The sequence below is a fragment of the Echinops telfairi genome, unplaced genomic scaffold (assembly GCF_000313985.2).
Source record: "Echinops telfairi isolate 266 unplaced genomic scaffold, ASM31398v2 ScPeMD7_5805;HRSCAF=6673, whole genome shotgun sequence".
NCBI classification, from domain to species: domain Eukaryota; kingdom Metazoa; phylum Chordata; class Mammalia; order Afrosoricida; family Tenrecidae; genus Echinops; species Echinops telfairi.
Window position 1 is genome coordinate 2255215 of NW_022109704.1, and position 11113 is coordinate 2266327.

Genomic DNA, 11113 nt, shown 5'->3' on the forward strand with positions numbered 1-11113 from the left:
ACAAAACCCAAACAGCAAAAGAATATTTAATACTTTAACAAAATGCAAAATAAAGTACCCAAGTTACAAAACATAAATTCCTTTGGTTCAGCAATTACACTATTTTACTTTCTAAATGGCTACAAACATTATCCCCTCAAAGTGAACTCAGACTGTCCCCCTCACAGAAGATGTCATGTCAAAACCGTCACATACACCGATGTTCAGGGAAGTAATTGGCCACCTGCATGAATAGAGCTGTGGGGTAAGAAGAGGGAGAATGATGTAATCCACAGGAAAGGGAGCCTTTCCACATGCACAAGTCAGTGAGAGGGAGCGCGGGGTCACTACGGTATGAGGCATAACCCTATACATGCTACATGAGGCCAGGTCTCTTGGTACAATCACGCATAATTACAGACACTTCAGTGACCCCGACCAGTCCCAGGGAAGACAGAAGAAAGGATGATAGTAAAAGGCAGATCACAGAACACCAGAGAACATCTAATCCAACTCTTAATTTTATAGACGGGCAAACTGAGGTCCAGAGAAGTGAAATGTCTTGCCTAAAGATGCACAGTTCACGGCAACCTGTATTAGAATCCAGCTACTTCATGCTTTCATACGCGCAAGAAGAGAAAGAGGTGGGCAAGGAAGCGCGAGGCCTGCTAAGGCAGGGACAGAGCCAAGGCTTTCATTCCAGTGCTGCTGTCTTACGGGAAGGTGCCTGTAAAGTGGACCGGCCTTCCTGGGTGCCTGCTGGACTCTCAAGAACCAGGGGTCTCCGGGGTTTCTCTAGGGTGCCTGCAGCTCTGAGACAGAGTGACCCAAATACCTGAGAGTCAGGCCACCTGATCCGGATGTAAATTTTTTTTTTTCCAGATGTAAATTAACAGCCTCCAGTCTGCTACCGAACAAGAACTGAAATAGTCACCATCAGCTCTCGACTGGAAGTTTGCCATTTCCGAACCAAACCCCATTACCTAACTGAGGACAGAAAGACGAGTCATGGCACGGGAACTCTGCTAACGGCTCAGAACTGGAGCAGGAGTGGCTCAGGCCCAGTCTTACGTTCTACCCTGCTCCATGCAGGCAATCAAGAAATACTTTTCCAAGGACATGAACAAATGAATACAATGGCGATAACCAATGATCGCAGGGTTCCACAAGCACATTTAAGGAACACATCCTGTTTGTCCTGTTGTGTTGGCACCGGCGCCCTGGCAAATGAATGAGGAGAAATGTCAGTGCGGATGCAAAGAGTAAAATGAAACAATAACACCGGTCTGTTGGCAGAGATGGCGGGAAGATGGGAGAGCTGTTGCTAAAGCGGCTGCTTTCTCGCACATCGTCCTCCTCCTCCAGCGGGATGAGAAGAGCACCAGAGCCTGGAGCAATGAAGACACTACTGCTGAAACCTCCAGACATCTCAAAGCATGCATTTGTTGTGGGTTCGAGCCCCCCTCCCACTCGTCCCTCCTATCCCAAGGGTCACTTCTTTGCGAGGGAGGAAGTCGTCGCCTGGAACTGTGAGATCTGATTGCATTTCTCAAAGATGGCCTCGGCTGAGAGCTTCGGCAGCCCCTGGTCCAGGGGGCAATCATCCACCAAGCTGTTCATGGGCGTTGGGGGCAAAGGTGGGTCCTCCTCATCTTGGCTCACTCCAAGGTTCAGGGACTTGCTTTCCCTGTTCATTTCCTTGTGCACCTGCTGCCTGGGCACATCCATGACTTCAGACTGCCCTGCAGGGATCTTCATGGAGTCCAAATATGCTGACAGGGTTTCCTGTAGCAGAGGCAGAAATTTCTTCCTCGAGACCTGGGTGTTGCCTTGAAGATAGGCTTGGAGGTTAGAATGGGTGCTTGGGATAGAGGTTAACTTCAGGGGTGGAGAGTGAGAGCGTTCCAGGACTCCACAGATCTAAAACAGAAACAAGAACAGGGGAGTGACATTGACGGTGGAGTAGCAAAGAGCTGAGGCTTTTAAATCAGAAGCTTCCCTTACAAAGGCAAAATCCTGAGCATTCCGTTTGACTGCTCACCACAAAGGAGCCGCAGCTAGCATACACGGGATTCTAGAAACATCTGGGATCAGGTATTTTCTTGTATAAGGGAGAAACCCAGGGTTCAGAGCCAGAACCTAGGTCCCTAGTTCCTAATAAAGTCTTTTCAAGAATATCCCTGTGCTTAAAAACTTGCACTCTTACCTTGGCTGGGAAGGAACTGGGACCTATCTTGAGGTCAGGGAAAGGGCAGAGGCAGTAAAAATGAATAAGCAAAAATGAGAGTGCACGCTCATGATATGGAGAGGTGACTGACTACACGAGGCATGGTATCATGACTAGCTGTTGATACATATTATCTCATTTAATCTTCATGACCATTTTGTAGGACTGGTATTACTAAGACTCCTAGGTGAAGAAACCTAGGCTTAAGTAAGTCACCTAAATCCTAGTTATCATGAAATAAAGCTGAGATTCGGTCCCAGGCCTGTCACCAACACCTGTGATTGACCACGTTCTATTACACTACCACAAGCATAACATTCCATGATTTATGTGTGTTCGTCTGGCTTGTGTGTTCCTCTGATGCTAGAAACCATGCCACTGGTTTTTCAAATGCCAGCAGGGTCAACCAATGTGAACAATTTCCGGTGGGGCTCCCGCAGACTAAGAGACTAGGCAGAGAGAACAGGCTGTCTACTTCTGAGCGATTAGCTACTGAAAACTTGAAGAATAACAGCAGAACACTCAGATAGCACCAGAAGTGATTCCCTCCGATTGGTAGGCACTCAAAATTCAACTGAGCAAAAGTAGCTTGCTCAAAGCAGGACCAAGAAAGAGTTGTTCAACAGAACAAGAAAATACTGAGTACTTTAAACTCAGGACAGGTGTACTGGATTGTATCCCTTCACCACACTTTTCCATCTGTACGCTGAGCAAATAACCCAAGACTCGCCTATATGAAGAAGAACACAGCATCAGGATTGGAGGAAGGCTTATTAATATGTGGGTGACAACCTGGCTTACTGAGCGTGAGGAGGACTTGAAGCACTTGCTGATGAAGATCAAGGTCTGCAGCCCTCAGTACGGAGTATAATTCAATATAAAGAAAACTAAAATCCTCACAACTGGACCAACAGACAACATCCATGATCACCTGAGAAAAGACTGAAGTTGTCAGGATTTCACTTTGCAGGATCCACAATCCAAGAAATCACACGATACGTTCCCTTGGGCAGATCTGCTGCATATGACCTCTTTACAGTGTTGGAAAGAGCAAGGATGTCTCTTTCAGGACTAACGTGCACCTGAACCAAACTGTGGTCTTTTCGGTGCCCTCCTCTGCCTGTGAAAATTGGACACTGAGCAAGGAAGATCACACAGGAAAGAATGCCTTTGTACGCTGGTGCTGGGAAGAATATCGAAACACTGTGGGCCGCCAGAAGGACAGGCAGACCTCTGTCGGAAGGACGGCCAGGATGTGCCTGAGAAGCAAGGGTGGCAGGGTTTCCTCGGACATACTTTGAGCACATGATCGTCAGGAAAGACTGGTCTCTGAACAATGGTGTCATGCTTGGTCAGCACCGTGGCTCCAACAATGGGCTCAACCCTAACGGTGGTGAGGTGGCGAGGGGCCGGGCCGGGCCATGTTTTGCATTGCTGTGCACAGGGTCACTCCATGGCACCGAGCGACCACCTAAAATCGACACGGCGGCAACAGCAGCTCACTCACACCACGTGGGAGGCCGTCACAGGACCAGGCCAGGCTCAGTTCTGTTGTACACATGGGGTGGACAGTGGCTGCAACAAGGGGCTCACGCGAACGATGGTAAGGCTGGTGCAGGACTGGACAGTGTTTCATTCTGCTGTACGTAGTGTTGCCGAGTCAGGACGGACTCAATGGCACCTAACAACAACAACAACAAACACAGTGGACTCCAGCCAAAGGGCTGGTGGACATGTCCACCCAGCGGCACTTAGAAGAAAAGCCTGGCCATCAACTGGAAAAATCCCCCACAAGAACCCGATGGCGTGCACACACGTGGCGTCGTGAGTCAGAATCGACAGTGTTTGTTGTTGTTTAGTTGTTCACTGGACCTCAGGAGGGAGCGAGGAGATAGTGGGGCAGACCACCCAAACAGGATTCATGTTTCCTGCACAGACAGAGGCAGCTGGGCAGCGGGTGAGTCCTCAGATGGCCACACAGTTTCAGAGGGGCGGTACAGGGAGGCTGCGCTTCAGGAAGGCAGGGAGGAGCACTTCTTGCGGCCTCAGCACCTTTACCTTCACGACATGCTCAGGAATTGCCACCATTTACGGGGTGCTTGCTCTGTACCTAGAACTCGACTTCCAGGGGTTATTCTGCATCACTCTATCAGACCAATGAAGCAGGTGGTATTGTATCACTAATTGCTGAGGACATGGGCTCTAAGGTTAACTGACTTGCCTTAACACTAAGGGCTAGAAAGTGACAAATCTGGGACAGAAAAGTTAGTCTCTGTGACTTTATAAATGTGCCATTCTGAAAAACAAAATAAAAATAACCAAGTGCTATTCTTCCCACAATACCAAACTACCTTCCACTGAATGGAATTACATTTGCTTCCTGAGCAAAAAGACAAAGGGAGCGAGAAGCGGGGGAGGCAGGCATCCTTTTTGTGGGTGGAAAAGACTATGGCTAGCTCGGCCGCCCTGAGACAGCCCAAGAAGGCCAGAGTCCCTGGACGACCTTAATTCCACTTTTAAATTCTTCTCTGAGTTGATCAATGATCAAGAGAGGAACAGAAGGAGGAAGGTGGGGAAGGTGGTCAAATAGGTTGGGAGAGAAAATGACTTCTACTAGGTCACTTCTCCACAGAGTTTTCGCTATACAGTGCCTTTTATCCCTGCAAGGTGATTTGACAAGGTTTCTCCGGGGTTCCAGTTTAGGGCAGTCGTGTAGAAAGAAAGTACAGGACTGGTTTCCGGGGGCGAGGAATTGATGAAGAATCATGCACTAAATCCATATTGATAAGATTTCCTTCTAAGTAAGAATTATGCTTCCAATTCTTCGAAATTCCCCTTTCCCAACAAACAGTCTGATTAAGGCTAATCACACATGTAAGGACTGGAGGGGTGGGGGGGAGGGAAGGTTCTGGGAACAGTCCAGGAAGCTCTGTACACATCTAAGAATAAAGGGAAGGCCCTACAGGGGAGGGCAGGGCTCAGGGACCAGGCCTGTGGGGCCCTCAGCCTGGGTAAGGGACAGAGACTCACCATCATTCGGAGCGCCATATGAGGGCAGAAAACAGCTAACTGGCGTACTGGCTCGTGGTCTGGGTTGAAAAAGATGGTCATGGCAACCAGGACATCGTAACCGTGAGCCTGGCAGAAAGCACCGAGATCCTCTGTGAGGTTGGGCCTCCTCAGAAAAACCTGGAAGAGAGGCCACGAAAGGAACATTGAGGGCCGCAGCTGGAACCCACCTGGTCACCGTCCACGCAGAATCTCTCGGGACGCTTTCTTCCCAGGAGAGCCAGTGGGCCTGGGGAGCTCGTATTTCCTCAGTGGTACCTAGGTGGGCTGGGCGGCAGTGTGGCAGGATGGGGAGAGCAGGGTCTTTGGATTCAGGCAGAAAGGGTTTAAAACCAGCTCCACTGCCCACTCATTATCTGATCAGGAAGTCTAGTCACCACCCTGGACCCTACTGTAGTTGTCTGTAAAACAAGGACGAACAAGGATTGTTTTCAGATTAAAACGATAATGCTGTAAGGTGCCTGGCTCTCCAGCGCTTACAATCAAATAGGCAAGGTCTTTGCCTTGGATTATTTTTTATTCTCAAACAGAACAATGGGGTATGCAAACCAACAGGAACAGCCTGTGATCAGTGATCCTCTGGCTCCTCCTTCTTGACCAAGCTCTACTCCAAAATCTACCACAGTGTTTTCCCCAAGGAGTAATACCACCCCCCTCTGTGGATCATGGCTTTTACCCTGGCATTTTGAATGTATCATTTTCCCCTGTGGTTATGGTACTTGGCCAGCCTTTTATGTTCGAATGTTCCCCCCAGCCCCGACCAAGTTAGAAGAGTCTCGAGGGAGGAAGTCATGCTACTTTATTTATTTATTTTTTTCTGCACCATTTCAGAGGATGAAAGCACATGTGCTTAGATCAGGTTGCCAAGGGCTACCTACCATGCGCTATGAAACCAGGTCTCAAAGCATCTTGGCGCTCTGTAGACCTTTACCTAAGTCACAATGGGAAGCTTCTCTTGTTTGTTTTAAATCGCCATTAGCAGTGGAAGAGGTGAGCTATGACCCTACAGCCGTGAACTCTCCGACCAAGGGTGGAGCAAAGTGCCCCAGACAGAGAGTGTTGGGTAGCAGTAGCAGCAACAACAACCGTTGTTCTTATTTTGACACGGAGCCAGGATGCTGCTCTATGATATTCCCAACTCTCAACTTCCATCCTCCAGCTTTTGGTTCAACACAGGCGGATATGCTTCTTTGGGGGTTGCTACTCTGAACGTTTTTAATAAGCCCTTCTGCAGTTAAAACATGTGGGTAAGTAAAAAAGCATTACTATAGAATGAAAAGAAACTACTCCTAAAGAGAAAAGTATCACAATGGGAAGCGATTGTTTCTGGACATGTTCTCTCTCTAGGTCCATATGCTTCTGAAGGCTGTGCTTCCGTCTCTCAAACCCTTCCCCGAGGATGTCTGTGCTTTGATTCGCATCAAAACAAACAGCAGTTTAGGGGCCCTGGAGGGACTGGAATCCTAGTCCTCTGAAATGCTGAGTTTGGGGAACTAAAATAAGTCTGAAAGGGCAAGATGAGGCCTGTAGGGTGATGGGGTGAGGTTTGCCAATATACTTCCCCTTGAAGAACGAGAAAGTGCATCATGTGGTAGAAAAACTAATTCTCCAGCACAACTTTCCTAGCCTTGCTCTCGCAAATGCAGTTTTAAATGTTCTTAAACTTCTTCATAAAAAGTCCCTGTGATGACCCTGTGTCCTTTGAAAATATGTCAAGAACAATCCTTTGGTATCTCAAAAAAATCCAGTCCCCATAGCCTTCTGGACCGGCCTCTCTGCCTTCAATTAACCTGGCCCAGCAGATGCCCTCAGAAGCTCTGCTTTGATTGGCCCTCGCTCTCAGGACAGCACTGGTCAATCCAAGAGTTATCCCTGGCTACAACTCATTCCATAAAATCCTCTTCATTAGCTTTGATCTTGCTTCAAAGGCGGATGGAAAGACCACCTCCTTGAGTTAGCTGATCTTCATGGAATGTTCTTGGTAGACACTGAACCGAAAGCCTGCTGAACCCATGAAGTTTAAAATTGAAAACGTGAGATCCACCCGTGGGATCCCAAATTAAGTAGCAGTTACCTCCGTGTCAATTTTACAGTCTTCTTTCACCAGTTTCTGCACGTCAGCCTCAGTTGCTCCAGGCACCCAGGCTGGCGGGCTTCCCCCCCTGCACGCACCTTTGGAGGTTTCCAATGATGCTTGTGGCCCCTAAAAACTTGTTTTAGGTGGAGTAGCATTCCCGTGCACTTATGATAACGTTTCAATGATTTAGAAAGAAAGCATCCTTTTTTTATTTTTAAAGACAATAAGAGATCATCTTCCTCAACTCATGAGGTTAACCTGCTTGGTGAGTGAAACTTACTTCGCTTATTCAATCTTAGCTCCCCTTAAAAAAGAGAGAGACATTTAGACGTATGACTGAGAGAACTTGTCTGCAACCATCCACTGATGACAGAGACATATTTGAACATGCTTTGTTTAGAATAAATGTGTGCACATATAAACTGGGGCCAAAGTAGCAAGGCTCTCTGACTTGCTCTCATATGTATTACAGCCATGTTTACATGTACTTTTTCCACTGGTTAGCTGTAGCCCTCTGGGCAAAACTCTTAACTTTTTTGGTTGGAAGTAACAGTACCCAGGTTGTTGGAAGAATTGAATGAGCTGTTCTAGGTCAGTGGTTCTCAGCCTTCCTAATGCCACGACTCTTAGTACAGTTCCTCATGTTGTGACCCCCAACCATAAAATTATTTTTGTTGCTACTTCATAACTGTAATTTCATTACTGTTATAAATCGGGAGACCCCTGTGAAAGGATCGTTCGAGCCCCCAAAGGGGTCGCGACCCACAGGTTGAGAACTGCTGTTCTAGGTAAAGCACAAAGCATAATGTCCAGCACACAGAAAATGCCCAAGAGCCGTGAGGCGACACCATCATCATCCTACGTGCATATTCAAACTGACACGCTAAGCACCTGCATAGAGCTTTTAGGTTAATTCTAACATACTTTATCATTCAATGTAGCTCTTGATGGTATTCAAACACACATTCCTTCACCCATCCGAGAAAATGTACCAAGCACCCACTAGGTGCAGGCATGGTCAGAGGTATACCAGACACAGCAGGAATCAAAGAAACAGGGTCCCTGCTCTGGTGGAACCTCGAAATCAGTGGAAGGAGAAAGAAAAGGATGAAACAAGACCATTGTAGAGTGCTGTGCTATAAAGAAAACAAGATCAGATTAGAGCCAGGGCCTTTTTACTAGCATGAGGGACATCACTTTAGTTAGGATGGTCAACAAAACAAAACAAAAATACCTTTAAACCTCTCAAAAGTAGAGACACCTGAGCAGAGACCTGGATGCTAAAAGCCAGCTTTGCAAAGGGAAAAAAGGAGCGCAAAAGCCCTGAGTGGTGAGTGAGCGTAGCAGTGGCTCTGAGGAACACAGGGAAGACAAGCGTGACACCAGTACTGTGAGGCAATTGGGGGGTGGGGGTGGGGGTGGCTGACAGAAGCCCATTTAAGGCTTTCAAAGAACCACTCTGGACACGGTGGAGAGAACTCTCTGTGGCGTGCAGAAGTGGAAGCAGGCAAACCGGCGTGGAGGCTGTTTCAGCCGTGCAGGGGGCAGATGACAGGCTGCATGCGGGGCTTAAAGTGAGGAAGGAGAATAGTAAATAGGTACAAGGTCTGCTTTGGAGGTGAGCCGGCAGGATTTGTTGAGAAATTTGAAAGGAGGGGCGAGGTTACCAGTGTAATTGGATGATTTCTCTCCTAACCCTTGGCCACATCTTGCACTTACCTCCAAATCCATATATATTACACTAATGGCCACCTTGATGCTTTCTTTATAGATGGTCTTCTGGTCCTTCCTCAGCATCTGCTCGGTGGTCAGTCCTAGAAAGTGGACATGAGACTAGCAATCACACGGGAGAGCCAGGGTCCCGAGACCAGGAAGCTGAGGGTACCAAGGTGGGTCAAAGAGGAGGGAAAATAATGGCGCAATGAATGGGAGATCCAGGAAAACAGAATTATATAACCACAGATTACTTTAAATAACTGAGCCACAACAAGTTACCGTTAGAGAAAGGGACTTTAGAGATAAGAATAGATGGAAGAAAAGAGGTTTTCACCTTTATCCCTTTCACATTATTTTAGTGCTTATCACTATAATGTGCTATTTTCTATTTTTTAAATGTTAACTATTGGTGGGCTGGGTGGACATTTATGGAAGATTTTTTTTGTTCTCTTCTTTTAGCCTTGGTATGCTCATCCCGAATGTTTCTTCTACCTCCTTGATCTCACTCTGATAATTTAGGATTCCCTCAGTATATTTTATTTTTATGCCCCTGTTCTCTGACTCCATTGGAAACCTCTGAGACTCTTGGTATATTTCTCCTCAACCTACTCCAAAGCCTGTTGAGAATCCAGTAAGTGACATGTTAGTTCATGTCAGCCTCACATGCCATCTACTTTCTCTCTTGCTTATAGTTGATTAGAAAGCACGGTGCATGCTCTGAAGTGGTTCTGATGGGGGCCGAGGACATAATGCACAAGGCTTGCCCACCCACTGGCTCATTGGCTGGGGAGGGCAGTCATTTTGACACCCCATACCTGACACATCGAACTTGGCCTTCTGCAGGGCATTAAAGATGTCATTTCTGTTAGGTAAGCCTGGAAAGACAAGCTCCAGTTTTTCCACATATCTGCTGTCCTTCAGGGTTGCTTTTCCAACTTTAAGGTCCATGTTGACACAGTCCAGGATGATGGTTCCTGTGGGGAAGGAAGATTAGAGAACTGAAATCCTGTGGCGCTCCACTCACACCCACGGCAATACAGACAGCCCTCCCACCAAGTGGACGCAGGACAAAGGAGGCTACATGGCAAACTCAACGAAGGTAGCACAAAAACCTGGGCCTGACTGTGTGCTGAATGAAGCCTTACGATGGGGAGGAGGTAGAAAGGAAGCCTAGGTGTCTCAATCTTTGGAGATACTTCAGAGAGATGAACAATTCCATGAAAGGAACCTTAATGAGCTGGAAGAGACAGTCGTGTCCAACTCTAATCCACTGCCTGCTTGTTCTCTGAAGGAGTCCCATCCTTTGACTGAATGGCCTGACAAGGTATGTTCATACTGGAAGAGTCTAGACTGTCCCTTTCCTGGGATAGAAACGGAGGAATTAGTCAGGTCCCAAGCCCGATGCCACCCTTACCATGCAGAAGGAATGCAGTTTGCCAGTCCAGGATCTCTGGTGCCCCCTGCAGGATTCTCTCCGTCACCAGGGTAGCGCAGGACCCCACAAGCTCCACAGACACATGGCAGGGAGGGCAGTGTTTGTGTTCTATGGGCCGGTGGTCTAGCACCTCTATCACTGCCTCTTCTAGGTTGGCATCATTTCTGTTGGGAGGCAGGGGAAATGCAGGAGGGAAGAGAAAAGAAAAATCCATTTGCAAATATCATCCCAAACTGCATTCTCTTGACACCTAACATCCCAAATCCTTCCTCTTTCCTCAAATCCACAAACTTCCCATGGGGAAGCTTCTGTGGCTTCTTTCTCCTTATCAACTCCTACATTTCCTCCTTTACATCCTTCTGCTACTACCTTATTCTGGCGCTTATTATATCTTATATAGAACATTCTAGTAATCTCAAAATCTATTATCTGTTTCCAGTTTGGGGCCCTGCAGTATTAAATTAAAATGGCGCGGGGGCGTGGGGGGTGAGAGGCCAGCCCCCACCCGCTGCTTCTAATACTACCCATGGGTTCAGTAAGCACAATTGTACGGTTGAGATATATAAGCATTATATTAAAGTCATCGAGAGCATGAGAGATAATACAATAA

At 47.3% G+C, this 11113-nt stretch overlaps 1 protein-coding gene across 2 annotated transcripts in view; it reads right to left on the bottom strand.

Annotated features, from left to right (window-relative positions):
- Nucleotides 1–10: 10 nt before the first annotated feature.
- The window catches only part of PRUNE1 (prune exopolyphosphatase 1), a 24882-nt gene continuing 13779 nt past the window's right edge, over nt 11–11113 (bottom strand). Inside the window, exons 5-9 of one of the 2 annotated variants that reach the window (XM_004716606.2) lie at nt 10483–10667; nt 9884–10042; nt 9072–9166; nt 5237–5395; nt 11–1899 (exon numbers count right to left, since the gene is read on the bottom strand). In XM_004716606.2, coding sequence (XP_004716663.1) covers nt 1471–1899; nt 5237–5395; nt 9072–9166; nt 9884–10042; nt 10483–10667 — 1027 coding nt within the window. In that variant the 3' untranslated portion in view covers nt 11–1470. The remainder of the gene's footprint in view (nt 1900–5236; nt 5396–9071; nt 9167–9883; nt 10043–10482; nt 10668–11113) is intronic. The other variant, XM_013008319.2, reaches the window with a different exon arrangement.